Genomic DNA, 20,222 nt, shown 5'->3' with positions numbered 1-20,222 from the left:
TGCTGCGTTTTCTGTTATCGATGCAACACTAGAATATTCCTCGATTTAGTTACTTTTTATGATTAAATGGTCCATAGATCAGTATTTGGTTGTTATTCTCATAGCGTCACTTTTAAATCTTTTGCAAATATGTGGCATATGTTGATATAGAAACTCAGTTATCCAGGCAATGGTAACCCAGTACTTGAATTCTAAATGTCCTCTAGTATTATCTTCCTAACAACTACAATACAGCCTTGTTTCTCCTCCTCAGGCAATTTCACAGCCATTTACACTTTAAATATTTTGACCATAACATGTTGGTCGGTCAGGTAAACAACTCACAGGCGACAATGACCTAAATCAGATTCAGTAATATTTTATTTATTAATATTAATGGAAATTATTTTGTAACAGTTCTCAGAACTGAGGAAATCTTATGGACAAAAAAGTGAAAAGTGTTAAAGGACTAAAAAAAATGAGTCAGTTAGTCTTTTAGGGAATATTTAAGTATGAGCTTTATTGTTTTAATCAGGCCCTGTTAAAGAACTGTGTCCTTGTGCTGAGATATCCTAAAGAGGTGCTGGTCAGCCAGGAAAAAAGAACCTGATTATGTTTACAGAATGAGTTTCCATGGCGATGTCCCTGTGGGGAGTGTTTGAGCTCCATGACACTGAGGAGTAACCTGAGGCAACCTGTTAACCCTGCATTGTTGTACTATCCCCAGGAGATATACAGAATCTTCTTTAAAAAGAGGATTTTTCTAAATCATTCCCACGTGGTGAGCTAGAAGTTGTTTCCACTCTTTTGTGGTCATGAATCTTTCAAACAAAAATAACAACTAAATATGTGAAAGAAAGACAGTCATGGTCTAGAAATCTTAGAAAACCTGGTAAGAACCTACACTGGTGAAAAAGCGTGTTGTACATGAATGTGTGTGAACCCGTGTAACCTGAACAATACATTACAGACCACATTTAGGGTTGTTTACTTTAGTCTAAATGATGCTTTAGGAAACAGGCGGTTTACTGTGTTAACTCAAACATGATAAACTCAGATGAGAAGGCTTTCCCTGAAAAAACATGGACCCTTGTGGGACTCCGACCGACAATCTGTGGATATACTTGTCAAATGTTTTGTCCACAGCCCCCCCTGCTATCACTTGCAAAGTTATTTATTTCTCAAAAGTAAAATAGATAAAAGTAGAATAGGTAAATCTCTGTAAAGAATGATTGTTAAGATTTTGACCCACAGATGCTCACAGATTATCAGAAAAACTTTAGTAAAGAGCAGTGTAAAAACAAAATATTTAAAATAAATTAATATAAAAACAGATAAAGTGCACTGTCCCACCGAAGCAATTGTTCCTAAAACACCAGCTGACATCACAAACCTGCACTCAGCAGAATATTTTACACTCAATAATAATGTGTGAAAAAATAGATACGCTTTTACTGCGTCTACAGGAATTCAGACGGTAAGAAGCAGACAGGTCAAATGCATTTCACTGAAAGATCATCAGCAAGTACAAACACCTGTAAAAGCAGATGTTTTGGTAATTTCTTGCACAATGCCAAGGAGGAAAGACATCAGACATCAATGATCTGAGCGAAGCAGCTGCTGCTGCCCATTGTTATGGGAAGGCTTAGATTTACATTACCAAATTATTTGGAGTCTATCGTTTACAGTAAAAAATTATTCACAAGTTGAAAACATTAAAGACAGCTCCCATTCACTTCCCAGTTAGCATGTGGAGGTGAGCCTTCACTTTTATAGTGCTAATAACTGCTTTTGACTGACTGATTACATCCCATTAGATATAACATGGTTAGTGTGTGTCATTGTCTAGAGTCGATCTCGAGGTTCCAGATTGAACATTATCATAGTTGCTGAAGGAGCCATTGACCGAAACGGACGACACATTTCTTCTGATTTTGTAAAGGATGTGAGTAGAGCTCAGTTTCAGACTGAAGCAGAGGGGAACCAGAAGCTGGACCACCTGGTGGACATGAAGTTAGCACAAAGTCCCAGAGATGCAAAGTACAAATGCTTGCCACATTCTAAGAGAAGTCTCTATTGAATATTTTTTGCAGGTTGGCTTCATTAAAGGCCTCAAATCACCTCAGTTCAACTCATCACTGACCGCTTGAGCTCTCCTCCTAGTATAGCCTTTGTCAGTCCCAGCCTGACTGGATGTTTCATTAATTTTTTTTAAAGGCAGAAGAGTTTCTGCAGACAAAGATGCCATACTTGTTGGTCTACCACTGCCTTTGTGTTAATGTGTGACTTAAAGTAGTGTACAGACAGTAGCAAATAACCTAGCAGATAGAGGCTAAGATACACCAGTAACTCCAGTATGCAGGGTTTATGTGAGAACCACGCTACTCACCTGAAATGGCTACTTAGCTACAAGCCATGAAATAGATGAATATCTCACATAGCCACACTTTAAAGACATTGGAGCCTTTCATGTTTGCTTTTGCAGCCGTCAGCACAGCATTTAGGGTGTTTTACTAGCAGCTGAGACATTTTAGAGTTTGCAGAAGCAGCATGGCTCCACTCAGACTTGTGTTTATCTCAGTGACTGACCACAGCAGAAAACAATATACTCATCTTTTACTGGTGGACAAATCAATTTATTTTGGGAAAAGATGTGGCACCAACAACAAAGTGTTTGTTAATAGGGAAAATAAACAGAGAGTTTTTAAGTAATTTAAAAGTTGTCCAGAGTGGTTTTATAATTAAGTTAAATAAGATTGTATGAACAGATTTCCATATTTTCATTCCTTTTAAAGCATGAATAAAGATGAATAAAGCAATATCTTAAATGTGTTGTAACTGTAATATGAATAAATCAGATACCTTGACTTCTAATAAATTGATGCCAGTAATGTTCATACCAGGGAAAAGGTTTAGAAGACTGCAAGCTATAAAACAGGCATCCAGTAAATGATAAAAACCTCTCTGAGAATGTGGCAAACGCTTGCTCACAACGAGCGACCAGCTAAATGTCCAGACAAAGTTTTCTCAGTGTTTGTTCTGAGATCGTCCTCCATTTTCCGATCCAGCTTTTGGCAGTGCAAAACTTTTCTCTGTCATGTTTTCAAATGTTTGTTCTTCTCATATCCCTCCAGAACCGTGCCGATAAGAAAAGACTGAACATTATTATTGTAGCAGAGGGTGCCATGGATTGCCATAACAAGGCAATAACCCCCGATTATATCAAGGATGTAAGTACGGTGGAGAAGCCTCTTTGAATCGTGGATGCACAAGTTCTCCCACCGATGCATGGATGTTCCTCTTCTCATGGTGTGATGTTCATTTCCTTCACCCTGGAAGCACACTCCAAGACATTTTATGCCTTGTGTGTGTTAATTGTTTATATTTTATGCATGTTTCATAAATGTTGTCTTTATTATAAGTTAAATTCTTATTGTATTTGCTTGTTTTGCACCTTAGTTTTGCTTTTGAAGTAAACTTTGCATGTGCGTTATTTGGCACACACACTGACATGACAGGAGATGTTTTGCATGATTGTTCCCCTCTGTTGTTTCTTGCATGACACTCGTTTTTATTATTTTTTCACTTTTTTATTGCACTGATACATGTTTGTGACATAATATTAAAGCCTTGTTGTTTGTATTTGCAACCATTTTATTCCTCTTTCTCTATGACCAGCTGGTAGTGCGCTGCCTGGGTTTTGACACCAGGGTCACCATTTTGGGCCATGTGCAGAGAGGTGGAACCCCCTCTGCCTTTGACAGGATCCTAGTAAGTCACAATAATTCAGAAATAAAAAGTTGCATATCCTGTTGTGAGATGACAGATTAGTAGCAAAACCAAAAACTCCCTCTAATGTAGCTGAAAATTCCTCTTAAAATCTCTTTACAGGCTAGTCGTATGGGCGTGGAGGCAGTGCTGGCATTACTGGAGGCGTCAGCCAACACCCCAGCCTGTGTCGTGTCTCTAGTTGGCAACCAGGCTGTTCGACTTCCACTTATGGAGTGTGTTCAGATGGTAAGAGTGTGTGCATTGCAGATTCACAGCAGAGTATTAATAGTTTCACTCTTATATGTAAAAGTGCACCATTACTGTTAACAGGAGCCCTAAAGGCCCCAAGGCTCAATAGTTTGTTTCTGAGTGAAATGCTAAAACATCTCAAACATTTCTATGATTCAAAGTTCAAGTCAAACAACAATTAGACACGTTTCAAGTCCATGTAGTAGCTAAGTGACTAGCAGGACCCACTTGCATGTCATAAGAAATTCAGGGTGTAGTGGCTGAGTTTGAAAAATGACTCTGCAAACTCTTCTTTACCTACAGTAAGTGTAAAACATGATGACGTCAAGGAAGAGTATGAAGGAAAACTTAAAAGGACTAAAGAAAAGACTATTGGGATGCTTAGACGACACATAGACCCCACCAGGTTTTAACAGCAAGTGTTGGATCATGTTAAAGTGTCTGCTTTGGTTGAACTACAGTGCTTCATGATGGATGACTATAAACACATCATAGATACTCGGCTCTTTGTTTTCATGCTAACTTTATGTACAAAGATAACCCAATAGAAAAATAGGGTATTTTTCACATATCATTGGGGAGTAACGTGGTGTAAAAGAAGAAATGTTAACATGCTATCACAAAGTTCTCAGAACTTGGTACTTAGTGTGGTTGCCAACAAAGAGGGAAACAAAGGTTCCTTGGATGTCTGCTACAGATGTGTGGGATTCCCTCTAATTTATCAGGATGTTAGACACAACCAAGGACAAATAAGTCCTTTCACACAAAAGTAAAACATGTATTTCACTGAGCTATAGGCTTACTCAGATAAAACCCTGACTTTCTATATGTGCATTTAATTTTTTCACTTTAGCTGATATTGAAAATTGTTTTTTTTTTCATTAGTATTGCTATACACAACTACTAAAACCCATAGTTACAGGCGCCCTGCTGATAACACTGTAGTGGAAACCAGTAGCGGATGTGGCAGATATTGTGAAGGAAATGTTCACATGTGCATCTTGACTCCTCTTATTTTTAAAGCTGCAAAGACAGAGTGTTCCCAAATATAGCACGATCATGGCTGCCACTTCCTTCATTTTTATTATCTTGGGGTCACACTCAGTAAAAAAACATTTTATTTAAGATTTATTTGACTGACACTTCAGTTTTGTCACATCTTTGACTCATGATGTTTTACAGCTGAGTAAATGCAAACTGTAGTCTTTGTGAGTCTCTGCTATTACTTGTAACTGATATGGTGTTTACAACACTCTTAAAAGTTACCAGATTTGTGACACTGCAGGTAATCTACATGATTTTAAGTAATGCACGGACACGTTTCCACAGAAGACTCAGGTTATACTTCCTGCATAGTGTAGGGTCATTGTGTTAAGGTGCTTTCAGCTCACTGTAACTTCACCCAGCATGTGCCTGCGGTTTAGCAAGCAGATGCACGCAAACACATATAAAAAACAGAAAATTGTGTTTGTAATTGGTGAATCATCTCTGTTTTGTTTTGTCATTAGACCCAGGAGGTACAAAAGGCCATGGATGAGAAGAAATTTGATGAGGCAGTCCGACTTCGTGGCAGGTAGGTTTAATACAGTATAAAGATAAATTTAAAAGCAATGCATGCTATGCTAGCAGAGATGTATCCTCATTCATCAGAGCAGCAAGTCCTTGTATAATTTACAGCACAGGGTTTTTGTCTGGTAGACTGCAGATAGAAGTCATTTGTATGGTTGTTAGGCAGCATGCTGCTGTTTAAAGGTGTTTGCATTGATTCTTGATTGACTCTAAATGCTTTCAGGCACACAACAGAAATCATTGTGCATTTTCAACTTCGGCTAACACTGTTTTCCAACTGCAGGAGCTTTGAGAACAATCTGACCACCTACAGACTGCTCTCCTACCGCAAAGCAGATTCCGAACTACCAAATGTAAGCACAACCAAAAATAGAAATTTTAATTAAAAAACTAAAACAAAACAATGACACAGTCAAACCAGAAAGAAAATCACTGTTTTAATTAATCTAATGTGTCTTTTCCACCAGCTGCTGTGAGATTTGTTCTAGTGAAGGTACTTCCTGGTCAGGTGCATTGTGGGTGTTGCAGTCTTTTTGTGACACTAACAAGAGTCTGTTTTTCTATAACTGTCTGGACCCAGGGAGAGGAGGAGGAGGAGGCTAGGGATGAAGAGCAGTGTGATGTATGTGATGGGTAATGAGGCAGCAGCTGAACAGACTCTAGGTCAGCTTCTGGAGCTTCTACTGGAGTAGTTTGCACAAATAGCTTTAGCAATTAGCTTAGACATATTTTTTTTCCAGTTTTGGCTTCTGATCCCTTTCAAGATGCAATTAAATTTGAAAATAAGAAAAATATATTATAATTATGTTTCTTAAGAGTGGATTTTGTCTAATCTTCCATGAGACCTCTTTAATATTTCAGGCAAAATCCAAAACTTTACACTGTTTGTTTATTTGGTAACAAAGTGCCACAAAATGACAGAGTCAGTGCTCCTCCCCTGTCGCTTTGTCTCTGCTTATTTCTTCATGGCTCTGCTTAGAAGTAGAAATTTAGAGGTGCAAAGAGATGCCGTAGCTCTGTGGCAAAGGTATCCCACTAGCTCTGTTGTCAAGGAGAATCACATCCGTGGCTGTGATCTGCTTCGTATGAATCTGAAGTAGCCTTCTTACAGATGAATCTGGGGTCCCTCAAACTGGACAGGCTCCATGCTCCTTCAGAGATCTGATGTATAAAGTTTTCAAATGCACATTATTCATATTATTGATTTCACATCTTCTCCAGCTGTAAAATTGGCTATTTTTTTTTTAGGTTTTTAATCGTTAAAGCTGGATACAAGGAGTGATGAAGCATCTTTACATCATGGGGAAAAACTTGTTATTTTCTTTAACTGTATCTGTATTTAGTGTTGTCTGTACAAAAGCAGCTAAACACAGTGCATTTACTCACAGAGGTTCATACTGTATGTTTAATGAAATAGTTTAGGGGGTTTTTAGCTTATAATGTCCATTACACAGTTTTACTGAATTATTTTTGCTAAAATGTCAGTCTGTTCATCAATACCTGATGCAGTTATTATCACACTGAATGAAGATAATTTTACAATTCACTAGATAAAACTCAAATTGCTCCATTTCATAACTTGAGATTTAACCTTCTGAATTTAAGTTCTCTGTTTTGTTACAGTCAAGACTATTTAGCTACAACATTTTGGCCTACATTTGCCCTTAAATGTTTGTGTAGACTCAGGATGAGTGTGGCTGCCTTTACTTGGCCACATATTCATTAGGCATGGCCTAAGTTTGCTTCTTCTTTGGGCCACACCTGGTCCCCCATGTAAAGCTGGCTGATGCCACATGGGTCGCATCTGTTTTGCATAAGAAACTTATCAGCTCCATAACTGGTTCTTAAGAGCCCAAAGCTACACAAGTTAGGCCCAAATTTGTTATTTGAGTGAAACTGCTTCAGCGGTGTATTGAAGGAGAGTTCATCTTAATTTAGCTTAGATGATGACAGCATTGCTGTTACTGTATTCAGTGACTATTCTGCCACTTTCCTACTACTGTATAGATCAGTGGTTCTCAAACTTTTTGAGCCACGACCCCCAAGATAACATAGGTTGGTGTTTGCATGCGACAATTTAGTGATTAATTTTGTGATGTAGCAAATGGGTCATCCTCTAAATGTAAGGCTGGGAAATTTTTAGAAACTGCATAAATGAAGATAAAATAGTTTTTGGTGGTTCATGACTTGACAAGGTACCTACATGCCCCAAATCAGCTTCTCTCTGGGAGATGATATCAAATTCAGATATGGCATGTGTACTAACTTTGTTGTTTATGTGTAAATATGTGTAAAAAAATGAAGGTGCTAATTTCAAACATTTATCTCTTCATTAATGGTTTCATTTTGACAGCCTTGGTAAAAAAAAATCCTAATTTATTTGATAAAAGTAGGCTATATATTTTCTTTACAATAATATGGTGACCCCCTGAAATTATCTTGCGACCCCCAGTTTGAGAAGTACTGGTATAGATTGTCATTGAGAAGCTTATTTTATATTTTTCTTAACATAAACAATTTAAAAGCTATATTTATTTTTTCAACCTTTGATGAGTTTGACCAGGAGAAAGATTTGTTTTACTTGTTCTGTATAGGAAACTGACTAAAAGCTATATCCCATGCAAAAGTACTTAAAGTCTTCTTGTTTTTATTTTTTTCTGCATATTTGAGCCATGTGGTCTCATTTTTAAATCACATCTATTTTTAAGTAAGTTTAGATAAATTGATTACAAACAGACGTTATTATTAAAGCACACACACCATATAAATAAAAACTAAATTGAAAGCAAAGGAATGCACTAAAAGGACGCTTAAATGAATTGATTCGAATCAATTCTTGGATAACATCTCTGTTATCCAAGAAAGAGATGCTTAAGCATGTCGAAATCATTTAATGGTTAAAACAACTCGCTTTATACCCCTCCCCCAGAGGCTGTAGGTCCACTAACACAGTTAAAGTCTCTTAAAAAGAAGAAACAGCTACCAAATACTTCAAACTTCACACAAACAGAGAGGGGAGCTGAAATTCCTCCTATAGCAAAATAAGACAAAGACCCATTCATCCATGCTGCCTTAACTAGTCGTGGTGGCCTCTCATTAGCCGAATGCTGTTTGGCGTGATGTTGCTTGGTGAGATCATCGGTGGCAGGAACCCAGCCTGCAGTGGGGCCACTGTCAGTCACTCTCTAGGATGAAGGGTTAAACAAAACAACACAGTTAAAGGGAAGCCTGGGATGACTGTGTTCCCGTGTGATGCAGTAAACTCAAAACAACACGAGGGTCCCTAATACATTTGTGGGGTTACCATCTTGGCTGTTAGTTGCAGCATGTTGAGGTTAGTTTAGTCGCTGAGTTCTAGATGTACAAACCAAATCTGATGAAGCATTCACAGCTCACAAAGTTAATAGTTTTTCATACTTATTGCTGTTGGCACATTTCAGCCTGAAATCACCCGACACTGTGGTCAAATGCAACAGAGTATTGAACGCCTGTCTGTTTTGAGGTACTCCACATCATCCTATGTGTTTCATTATTAACCTGGTTGAAGAAGAAAAGTTTAAAAGATCAATCCATCAGTGGTGCACAGCGCATGTCTGATGGTAGACTCCCTGTGTTTGAGCACATGTGTCTGACAGCCATATAAACTCAAATGTATAGGTTTGTTGTGCATCTGGTCCAGTCTGGAGTCTGGATTAGAAATGCTGTGCACCAGTTGTGCATTGACTGAATCCAAGTATGTGGATATTGTGAGTGAAAAATAAAGAAAGCTGCTGCTTCACTGCGTCTTTTAGCGGCATGTGGCTTCCTGCATGCAAGGCTGTCTTTGCCTGCTGCTGTTCTGCTGTGAGGCTCTTCAACAGCTCTTGAGATATGGATGGTTTTTTGAGGAAGTGCAGATGGATAGCTCTGACATCTACGGGGAGCAGTTTGTCGAGTTTTCATTCCATTTGCCTCAGAATTTATTTCACTGCCTCTAAAAATGATAAATGTGCCATCTTTTTAAACCAGAGCTTCACACATGCTGTTTGTCCACTAGATGCAAGATTCATGCCTAAAGTGTTACAATCTTATATAATGCGGCTAAGCTTCACCTTTAAATGTATGCCCATAAAGCGTGTACACATGGCCAGATTCAGCTTTCTCTGCTGTTTACTGAGTTCATATCAGAGAACTATGTGTGTGTAACTGTTGGTCTTCATTGCATTCAGAGTACCTTTAACGTGGCGGTGATGAACGTCGGTGCTCCGGCTGCAGGCATGAATGCGGCCGTACGTTCTGCCGTGAGGGTGGGAATCACCGAAGGCCACAAAATGTTTGCTGTCAACGACGGCTTCGAGGGATTCTACAAAGGGCAGGTGAGCGTGAATATATGCGAGGTGATACAGCTACAGCGAGGTGAGAGATTGGAGTAAATACCTGAAACATCGACCCGATGATGAGAAGTCATCAACTCTCAATATCAGATGTTATTTTGATCACATCTTGTAAGTCTGACCTTGTAAGTCTGACCTGTTCATGCAGTGGCAACAGTTTTTAAACATTCAACAAATATTTTGAAGACGGAATAAAACTTTTTTATTAGCTTGCATGTAGCTGAATCTTTGTCTCATCCTCCACAAGCTAAACTGTATGTTGGCCTTTTGTTTTTTGAAAGGTTATTTATAACTAGCTTTATTAGAACTTTTCTAGAAATAAGATCCTGCATAGTTTACCTTGAATGCTTTTTAATGTATTGATAAATCTGCAATAGATATACACTCACCTGCCACTTTATTAGGATGTTCGGCTGCACATCCATGATGAGAATCTCCCGTTCCACCACATTCCAAAGCTGCTCTATTGGATTGAGATCTAGTGACTATGGAGGCCATTGGAAGCCAGCGAATTCATTGTCACATTGTAGAAAGTAGTTGAGTTGAATTTTTGTGAAATGGTGCAATTTCCTGCTGGAAGTAGGCAGTGTGTTAAGGGTAAGGGAGCAAGCCTAGGCTGGACCCCTGTGGTCTCTGTTTGCTGATATCCCACACTGCATCAAGAACCATTAGCTAGCTGCTTATATCACTAGCTGATATAATCACATGGGCAAGAAATTATTTTGAGAAACCATAATCAAGGCCCACAACACACAGCTACATTCGTGCATACCACAGTGCAGACAAAAAAGATGCTTGTAATACGTTGGCAGTACCAAATTCACAACAAGGATAACATGGAGGCTCTGTGGCGCAATAGATAGTGCAATGGACTTCTAATTAACACCCATGGAGGGATTCAAAGGCTGTGGGTTTGAATCCCACCAGAGTCATCTTCTTATTAAAGAATCATTCTTTGAAGACAAAAACCTGTATACGACCTAAAAGACAATTTTAAGCACAAATAAGCACGTTAGTAAGCAGTGTAAACACTGGACAGACCTGTCTGTGTGTTTGTAGTGTCTATACTTGTCAGCCACTTCATCAGGTTCACCTTTTTAGTACCAGGTTGGACCCTGTTGTCCTTCAGAACTGCTTCAATAATCAATGTTTCAAGATTCTGTCATGGTTTCTGGGTTTTGGTGTGTGTTTGATCATGGTTTTTGTCATGTTTACAGTTCGGTCTTGCTCTTGGTCTATAGTTCTTGGGTTTTATCATGTTCAGTTTCTGTTATGTTCATGCTTTAGGTTTTCAGTTTTGTCATGTTTGGTTTTCCCTCCTGTGTTCATGTGGTTCCTGTTTCTGGCTCATTAGTTCACCTGGTCTAATTACTCATTCACTTCACCTGTTCCTTGTTACTCCTCCTGTGCATATATACCCCATGGTTTTCAGGTTGCTCTTGTCAGATCCTTACATGTGGTTCATTCCCCTCTCGTGTGTGGTTACCTGTCCTGTGTTTTGAGAATTAAACCTTGTCACCAGCACAGTTCTGCCTCCTGCCTTGGCTGCCTGCATTTGGTTCCTCACCTCTGCCCGCTACACGTGACAGATTCAACAAGGCAATGGAAAAATTCATCACAGATTTTGTTCCATATTGACATGATTGCATCACAGAGTTGCTGCAGATGTGTCAGCTGCACATCCATGATGAGAATCTCCCGTTGCACCACATCCCAAAGCTGCTTTGTTGGATTGAGATCTGGTGACTGTGGAGGCCTTTGGAGTCCAGTGAACTCATTGTCATGTTCTAGAAAGCAGCTGGAGATCATCTGAGCTTTATGACATGGTGCATTATCCTGCTGGAAGTAGCATCAGAAGATGCTACATTGTGGTCATAAAGGGATGGACATGGTCAGCAACAATACTCAGGGAGGCTGTGGTGGTTAAACCAGGCCATGTTGGTACTAAGGGGCCTTAAGTGGACCAAGAAAATGTCCCCCACATCATTACACCACCAGCAGCCTGAAGCGTTGCTCCAAGGCAGGATGTATTCACGTTTTTATGATGTTTCCACCAAATTCTGAGCCTACCATCTGAATGTGGAGCTGAAATGGAGACTCATCAGACCAGGCAACATTTTTCCATCTTATATTGTCCAGTGTTGGTGAGTCTGTGTGAATTGTAGCCTCAGTGACACCCGGTGTTGTCTTCTGCTGCTGTAGCCCATCTGCTTCAAGGTTGGACATGTTGTGAGTTCAGAGATGCTATTCTGCAGACCTTGGTTGGAACCAGGGCTTATTTGACTTACTGTTGCCTTTCTATCATGTTGAAATAAATCTCCTTCCTTCTTCATTCTGATGCTCGGTTTAAAGTTTTTCTAAATGCATTGATCTGCTGCTATGTGATTGGCTGATTAGCTTTTACTATTAACAAGAAATTGAACATAATGATTGAACCTATTGTACCTAATAAAGTGGCCGGCGAATGTATGTTGGCTTTTTTGGGCTCTTACACCTACAATAATTGTTTATTGGGGTTTTTAAAACTTAATTTTATTAGATTTTTCTCATAAATACAATAATACAGAGTATTACGTTGCTTGTTTTCATGTACAATTCTACAGTTAAATCTGTAAGCTTTGTGAGCATTAGCAAGTAAAAGAAGGTAATTTTGCTTAAATGGCTATTACAATTATGTTGCATTCACTGTACCTCTGGTTCGCAGCATTCAGAAGCTTGAGTGGTGAGGCTGTTGCATTCTGCACCTTTCTGTAACAAAAACATTTATTAGATCTCAGAGTTCTTAAGAATAAATATGAGCTAAATTTATTTTGGTCTGCTGAGCAGTGGCAACCTGTAGGAAGTGGAAGTGAAGTCACCGTGCCACTGACCACACTGATAATACCAAGTATGTCCAGATAAACAGTGCTGCTTACTGTAAGCCAATTATTCCTCTCCCACAGCAGCCATGCCATGCATACATATGCACATCGCTGGTGTGGGTCTCCTCTACTGATTTCATGCAAGCTTTTCATGGACACAAACACAGACACGTGCAGATATACCTCTGTGGACAATCAGAGATTAGAATCTGTTGAAAGTGATGCATGTAGAAGGATTAAACCTGTTGAAAACTGAAGCTGTGATCCCTGAATAAAACCCTGTCTAAGTAGGGCACAGATTATAAGGCATAGGTGCAGGTTTATTGCAACTCTGCTGGCATGGTTATTAGATCATGAAAATTGACACTTCCAGATATAGTTATGACTTTGGATAGCTGGTAGAATTAAAGTGCATATATTTATTCCCAGCTTCTCATTGTGTTAATCAGCTGTCTAGATGTTTTTATTCACCCCAGTCTTCAGATAGCTGTCTGAGGTTTCTGTTATAAAACACCGTATTCACAGCTTTTAATGTTTTTATTTAGTAAATGGTTATTGTTTATAGTGAATCTTCGAGTCTTTGCTTCTTGTAATGGTTTATGATCTAATTAGGAGGAATTACCAAAAAAAAAAAAAAAAAAAAGTTAAGAGAATTTTAAAACTTCTTTTAATTAACTTTTTTTCTCTTAATAAGATCAAAGAGATCAAATGGGGAGATGTTGGTGGCTGGACCGGTCAGGGAGGGTCTCTGCTGGGGACAAAAAGGTAAGCTGCTGCAGTCAGGAAAATGTGTCATCAGAGGAGAAAGTCATTTATATTCATGCACTGTAAATACTTATATAGGTTAAATCCTGTTATGGTTTTCTTTATTTGCATTTCTTCTATTTAGAAGGAAATTCTCACTACTTTTCATAAAGCTCCATCTGTGCACACTTTGTCTGTAAAATCTGTGAAGAAAGGGATTAATTGAAAGATTTTTACCTTAAAATAGAAGTTTGATGATTAAATATAGAAGCAGATATATAGTTAAATAAGTCTCAGTAGAAACTTTTTTTATGTCAGGACTCTTCCAGGAAAACATCTGGATAAGATTGCAGAGCAGATAAGGATCCACAACATCAACGCTCTGCTCGTAATAGGAGGATTTGAGGTATGCAAATTAACATGATTACTGTAAACAGCAGTTTTTGTAAAGATGATTTATATCTTGTTTATCAGACTGAAAAATAGAATGAAATATCCTAAACTTGTTCAACTTTATCCTGCCATTGTTTTTATTCCAGTTAGCTAAGGATAACTGTATGAAAACTCAAATGTTTGTGTAATCTTCATTGTTTTATTGGCCAGCCTCATCACACTGTAGCCCTTCAATATTATCCAGCTCTGTCTCTTTCCAGTGTTTTACATTCCTCATGTATATTGACATTACTGAGTCCTTTGTTTTTCATTGACTTCTTCTTTTTCACATTTCAACTTTCAAAACATTTCTTGACCTCTTAACTTTAAAAACACTAAGCCACAAGTAAAGGTTCGGTTTCTGTCTTGTTTATATTTGGGTTTTTACTTATGGGCCAAGCTGCAAAGCCAAATCAGTGTAATTAACTGGTGTCACATCTGGATTAGAAAAATTAAAATACTCTAGATCAAAAGATTTAACAGTCAACAATAAAAAGGACAAGATGTTAAAGGTATTAAATCATACTTAGAAACGTGCAGGTATAGAAATAAACATGAGTTACTTGCACAAAGGCTTCAATTTTTTAGATTGGAGGTGCACTCAAAGAATACATCTGTCTTTAGTCTGGTTATCATTAACTTAGGAAGAAAATCAGATGCAATCATTAAAAAAACTCAACCAAATAAATACCAATCAGACAGGTTTGAAGCACATAAACCAGTGTCAGGGTGGCACTATAGACTACACTATACAGCAGTTCAGTAAAAGTTATCCTTACGAGGGAGAAGAAAAAACAACTGCAGTGGACATCCACAAGAGTAAACTGGAGAAAACGCTTCAGTATTTATTTTCATCTCTTGAAATTTGACTTCTTACCAGCAAGTCAGAAATGAAGAAACCTTTTGGATGAAAGTCAAAACATCTTTAAAAACCAAGAAAAAAAAAAGTTTAGTTGACTGTATTCAATTCTTAGCATTAGCATGACCTGGATGACTCAGAATCTACTCCAATATAAGGACCGCCAGAGTCCAGGGTGGGTGGGAGTGTGGAGGCTTTTGACTTTGGTAGCTTGGCCAAGAAAAAAAATAAGAACAAAAACATCATCTCCATCTTTGTTTCTTTTGTTTGAGGAGCTACAACATCAACTTCCTGTCTGTGTCTCACTGTCTGTTGTGATTGGCTTGGCTCTCTCCTCTTGGCTTCTCTCACCAACGCACTTGTCCCAGACCATTGTTTGTCCCATTGCTACCTTCAATTTTCCCCATCAACAGGCCCTGCCTACTCAGTCCACTTCCTTTCGTGTATAAGCCACGTCTTCCCACATGTTCCCCACACACGCAGCTTTCACATCATAGTTCTGGACATTTAGGGTACTTGTTCAGTCTGAAAAATATTAAACTAATGAAAAAATGTTGGAGCTTCACTAATCACTGATGAATTTACATAATGTTGAAAAACACTTCTGATTTGAGCTCATTTTCTTGCTTTGGACTGCTAAAGTAGTCTTTAGCTGACTAGTGAAGCTGATGACTAAGGTAAAACAATTTGTAGTGTCCAGTCATTTTCTAAGCATCTGGTGGAAATCATCCACCTAAAATAAGGGCAACTATCTATTTAACATTAAACATAAACTTGGCCCAAGGACTGTAGAGACTTTAATAAAGTAAAATTTTTACAGTTTGGCGCAGAAATATTTAAACAGTAACACAAGTTTCATGATTTGGCATGCCACATCAAATTTGGAATTAAACAACTCAGATGAAATTGAAGTGCAGACTTTCAGGTTTAATTCAAGGGATTGAACATAAATATCTTATGGATCATCTAAGAATTGCATCCATTTTTATAGAGACTGTTTTCATATCAGGGCCTCAAAAGTAATTGGACAATTAATAGTTTTAATATTTTGTTGAGAATCCTCTGCAGACAATGCCAGCCTGAAGTGTGGAACCTATGGACTTCGCCAAACGCTGGGTTTTCTCCTTTATGATCCTTTGCTCGACTGTCACTGCAGCTGTTTTCAGTTATTGCTTGTTTGTGGGTCTTTCTGCCTTAAGTTTTATCTGAAATTCATACTCGGCTCAGGTTGAGATCTGATGATTAACTCGGCCATTACAGAATACTCCACGTCTTTGTCTTAAAAAAGTCTTGGTTTGCTTTTGCAGTATATTTTAACAGAATGTATATCCTTGCATACTTCAGAATTCATCTGGCTGCTTCTGTCTGCTGTCACATCATCAATAAACACCAGTGACCCAGAGCCATCGGAAGCCATGCATGGCCATCCCATCTGGCTCAACCACCATGTTTTAAAGAAGATGTGGTGTGCTTTGGATTATGAGCCATTTCCACACTACTCCTTACTTTTTATTTCCCAATCTTTCAGGTTCATGTTAATCTTAGTTTTATCCAACTTTATGTCCAACTGGGCTGTCTATTTTAGGTGTATTTATTTATTTATTGGCTAAGTTAAATTGGCCTTCCTTTTCTTGCTGCTATTGAACCCTCTGAATTTTCTCTCATGAAATCTTCTCTTTATAGTAGATTTAGATACTGATACACCTTTTTCTGGAGAGTGTTCTTCACTTAACTGGATGTTCTGAATGGGGTTTTCTCCACCAAGGCAAGGATCCTGCACCACTGTTGTTTCTCATGGATAACCAGGCCTTAAAGTGTTCTTCAGCTCACCAGTACACTCTTTTAGTCCCAGAATGTACCGAACTGTTGATTTGGCCTCTCCTACAAATTGTACCATCTCTTTGATGGATTTCTTCTCTTTTTCAACTGAAGGGTGGCCTGTTTTACTTTCACTGAGAGCTCCTTTAACCGTTGTGCCTTCACAGAAATCTGCTGTCACAAATGCTACACTGGAATCATCTCCAGACATTTTACCTGCTTGACAGATGATGGATAAACAAGGAAATAGCCCATGTAGTTCATGAAACTGCTTTAGAGTCAACTGTCCAATTACTTTTTGTCACTTTTTGTTACTTTAAAGAGCTAAAATTCCTAAACACTTCCTCCAGTATGAAGTATGAAAACCCTCAAAATAAAGCTGAGAGGCTGCACTTTAAGTCCATATTGATTATATAACTATATCTTGAATCTATGTTTGATGAACAGTTAAAAAACGTTTGGACACATCTTCCCAAACTCTTTGAAGTTCCAAACAATTCCCATCATGAGTATTCTTTCCTTAACGCCCACCTGCGTCCTCTTGCCCACTGAACTTTGTGACGATCTCAGCATTACACTTCTTCACTTTTCTGCCATTTGTGTGTACCTCCTAATAACCAACCAATAAGACAATGGCTCTCACTGCTGCAGGCCTACGTGGGATTACTGGAACTTTCCTCTGCAAGGGACAAATATACCGAGTTCTGTGTGCCCATGGTTATGGTCCCCTCCACCGTCTCCAATAATATCCCTGGTTCAGATCTCAGCATTGGCTCAGACACGGCTCTGAATGCCATTACTGATGTAAGTGTGGCTGGGTTAGAGTGCATGTGTGTGTTTGTAGACGTAACAGTCTCACACCACAATGTCTGTCAGAGTTTGGGGCTGTGCACTGACAGCTCGCTTCCAAACATCAACAAGCAGCAGGTGGACTTCATTTGACAGCTTAATGAGGGGTCTTCTTAGCAAATGTAGATTATAAATACTTTATTTAAGACGAGCCTTCAGAGTGCTTCTCAAACTGTTGGGTGGGTTTCAAAAGATCCTTCCTGAAGAGTGTTTATCACTTTAGGATATGGGAACACATTTAAACAAAACATGGCCATAAAACTAATGGGTGCAACCACCGTCAACTCAACCACTGATTTGTAGAAACAAGTTTTACAATCTTCAGTTCCTGAGTCACTTGAAATTAGAGATTATGCACAAACTCTTGGTTTGATGGAGAACTGCAAAAGCTAATAACACAGGATGAAAACCTCATGCAATAGTCATTATTTTTCGTACCAAACATTTATTGAGTTATTTCTTCTGGTTTGTCACGGAGTCAAAGCATTTTGGCTACCTGTGAGGAGATATACTGTAGAGTTATGAAATCAGTAATCTGACAAGACAAAGAAAATAACTGGTGCCAAAAATGACCCACACATGATTGCCTACTTAAATTTAAACCTTTATCGAAATAAAAATGTTTCATGTAAACCAATCGGAATAATCTGATACGATCACACTCATTTGGATCAAACTTTCGTTCTGATAAATGGGTTTTACCAATTTTTTCTAATGATGCATGAAAACACATATTCAGAGATTCAGGTAGAAATGATTCTTACTGCGCATTCCTGTTACGTCAGCCGTACGTCACCATAAGGTAACCCTGCACTTTGTGTTACGTCTAGTGTAAAACATGGCGGGACCGAATCAGAACTGGTTGTAATGTGATACAAATACTTTGCCTGAGGTTTTAAAATAATTTGAAATCATTAAGGGGTGAGAAATTGAAATTAGTAAGACGGCATTAAACAGGCACATGTACCCGTGTTTGTTTACAAGTTTCTTCTTCTGCTGCTTTTTCTGGAAAGTCAAACAATTCTGCACATGTCAAAATGAAATCCACTATTCAGTTTTAAAAGAAATTGAAGGTTTCAAAACAAAGGATCTTAGAAGTCTGTAGAAGTGTGCAGTTCATGTTAAGTCAATTGAGTGAATGAAACTTTTCCTGCTTTCACAAAAACAAAACGGTGGTGGTACAAAACACATTAGAAGGATAGAAACAAAGTCAGAATAAACTTGCTAAACTTAGGTTGCTATGAAGTTTACTGAGCTTTACTGGATGTTACAGCCACCAAGCTTTCAGCAGAAGTTGCTGGTCTGAGCTCTTACAGTAGAAAACGATTGTTGCTGCTTGTTGTTGGAGGTGAGCTGCTCAGCAGAGGTCCCAGGTAAGTGTTGGGGCATGCAGTGGCATATTGCATGTTTCAGGCATGTGTCCCTTGCGTGTTTGTGCAGTCCACTGTGTGTGTGTGTTTGGTAAACAGTAAATAAGGTGGACAGCAGTCTGAGTCAGTGCAATCAGGACGCTTGCTTGTTCTTTCTCCTCCAGCGTGTTCAGCAAATACAAGCCCAGCATTTTAATGCTTGTTGTTCTGAGCCGAGGCAAAGCTTCACGTCTTACTCCTTGGCTTGGACATAAAAGGAGACCTTGCTCAGAGACTCTGGAGTCCCACCATGGTTTTTATCTTGTCGCGTCAACACTGTGACATGTCAGCCACGATGATCCCACCCCTTCTCTCCATTCCATCTCCTCTTAGCCAATGAGAAGCCAAAGCCCCCCTTTCCATCTCCTGGAGAGAGCCAGCCAGCAGCACATTACAGAGCTGGATGCTCATGGTCCCAGTTTCATTGAAGTTGCTGCCTTTTCTTGTATCCTTCATTCTTCAGGTTCACCCTTAGCCTTAAGATGTAAGTAGTTGTAACATGTTATAACTATATTTCTGGGACTGGGTTAGACAAAAGTTTTAAAACTGTATAAATATATTTTGTAAAAACCAAACACCAGAAAATATTTTAGAAAGTACTTTTCTGTGTTGGTGAAACATATCCAAAAAGGCTCCAAAGTTTGACACCTGTTGCTGATTATATAGCATTCATTTAATGCTTGCAGGGCTTCCTGTTTTGCATACGTGACACAGCTATCAGTGTGTGCAGCACTGACACCGTTTCATTTCAAACGGACACATCAGTAATGAGGAATACAAGAAAAGGCCGTTTCTGGGTGCCATAGCCTGTAAAAATATACTAATAATCCCATATGAACACACACACACACACACAGAAACATATAGGCTTCCCCCTAGTGGTCTAACTGCATCTGATGCACCTGATGCCACCATCAGGCCTTTGAGTCCCTGCTGCAGCTGTACGAGGCCCGGGCCAACTATGAGGAGTTTTGCATCCCGATGTGCATGCTGCCTGCCACCATTAGTAACAATGTGCCCGGCACCGACCACAGTATCGGAGCCGACACGTCACTCAACGCCATCGTGGAGGTAAGGGCTCAGACACAGAAAGAAAGAATCACATCAGTGGGGAGATTTTAATACCTGCATATATTCTGCCGTGATGACTCTTCGTGGTAAGAAGAAAGTTGTCAAACAGATTTTAAGGTGGTGTTTTTAGGAGTTAAGTCAGCAGTTTTAAGTTTTAGGAAATCGAAGTACAGTATGGTGACAAAAGCTTGATCTAGCCCCCACTTCTTCATGTTTTGTTTCCAGACTCTTTAAAAGT

General features: G+C 38.9%; 1 protein-coding gene across 4 annotated transcripts in view; it reads left to right on the top strand.

Moving 5' to 3' along the window:
• The window catches only part of LOC121643872 (ATP-dependent 6-phosphofructokinase, platelet type-like), a 47,793-nt gene that overhangs the window by 19,601 nt on the left and 7,970 nt on the right, over positions 1 to 20,222 (top strand). The window contains exons 8-16 of one of the 4 annotated variants that reach the window (XM_041991462.1): positions 1,829 to 1,924; positions 3,658 to 3,750; positions 3,871 to 3,996; positions 5,508 to 5,572; positions 5,852 to 5,921; positions 9,777 to 9,923; positions 13,497 to 13,567; positions 13,865 to 13,952; positions 19,832 to 19,984. In XM_041991462.1, the coding sequence (XP_041847396.1) occupies positions 1,829 to 1,924; positions 3,658 to 3,750; positions 3,871 to 3,996; positions 5,508 to 5,572; positions 5,852 to 5,921; positions 9,777 to 9,923; positions 13,497 to 13,567; positions 13,865 to 13,952; positions 19,832 to 19,984 (909 nt within the window). Of the gene's footprint in view, positions 1 to 1,828; positions 1,925 to 3,113; positions 3,210 to 3,657; positions 3,751 to 3,870; positions 3,997 to 5,507; positions 5,573 to 5,851; positions 5,922 to 9,776; positions 9,924 to 13,496; positions 13,568 to 13,864; positions 13,953 to 17,306; positions 17,460 to 19,831; positions 19,985 to 20,222 lie in introns of all 4 variants that reach the window. The other 3 variants (XM_041991460.1, XM_041991461.1, XM_041991459.1) reach the window with 3 other exon arrangements.

Source organism: Melanotaenia boesemani, chromosome 8, assembly GCF_017639745.1.
Source record: "Melanotaenia boesemani isolate fMelBoe1 chromosome 8, fMelBoe1.pri, whole genome shotgun sequence".
NCBI classification, from domain to species: Eukaryota; Metazoa; Chordata; class Actinopteri; order Atheriniformes; family Melanotaeniidae; genus Melanotaenia; species Melanotaenia boesemani.
The sequence above is the reverse complement of the archived record's forward strand: the minus strand, read 5'-3'. Positions and strand labels throughout refer to the sequence as shown.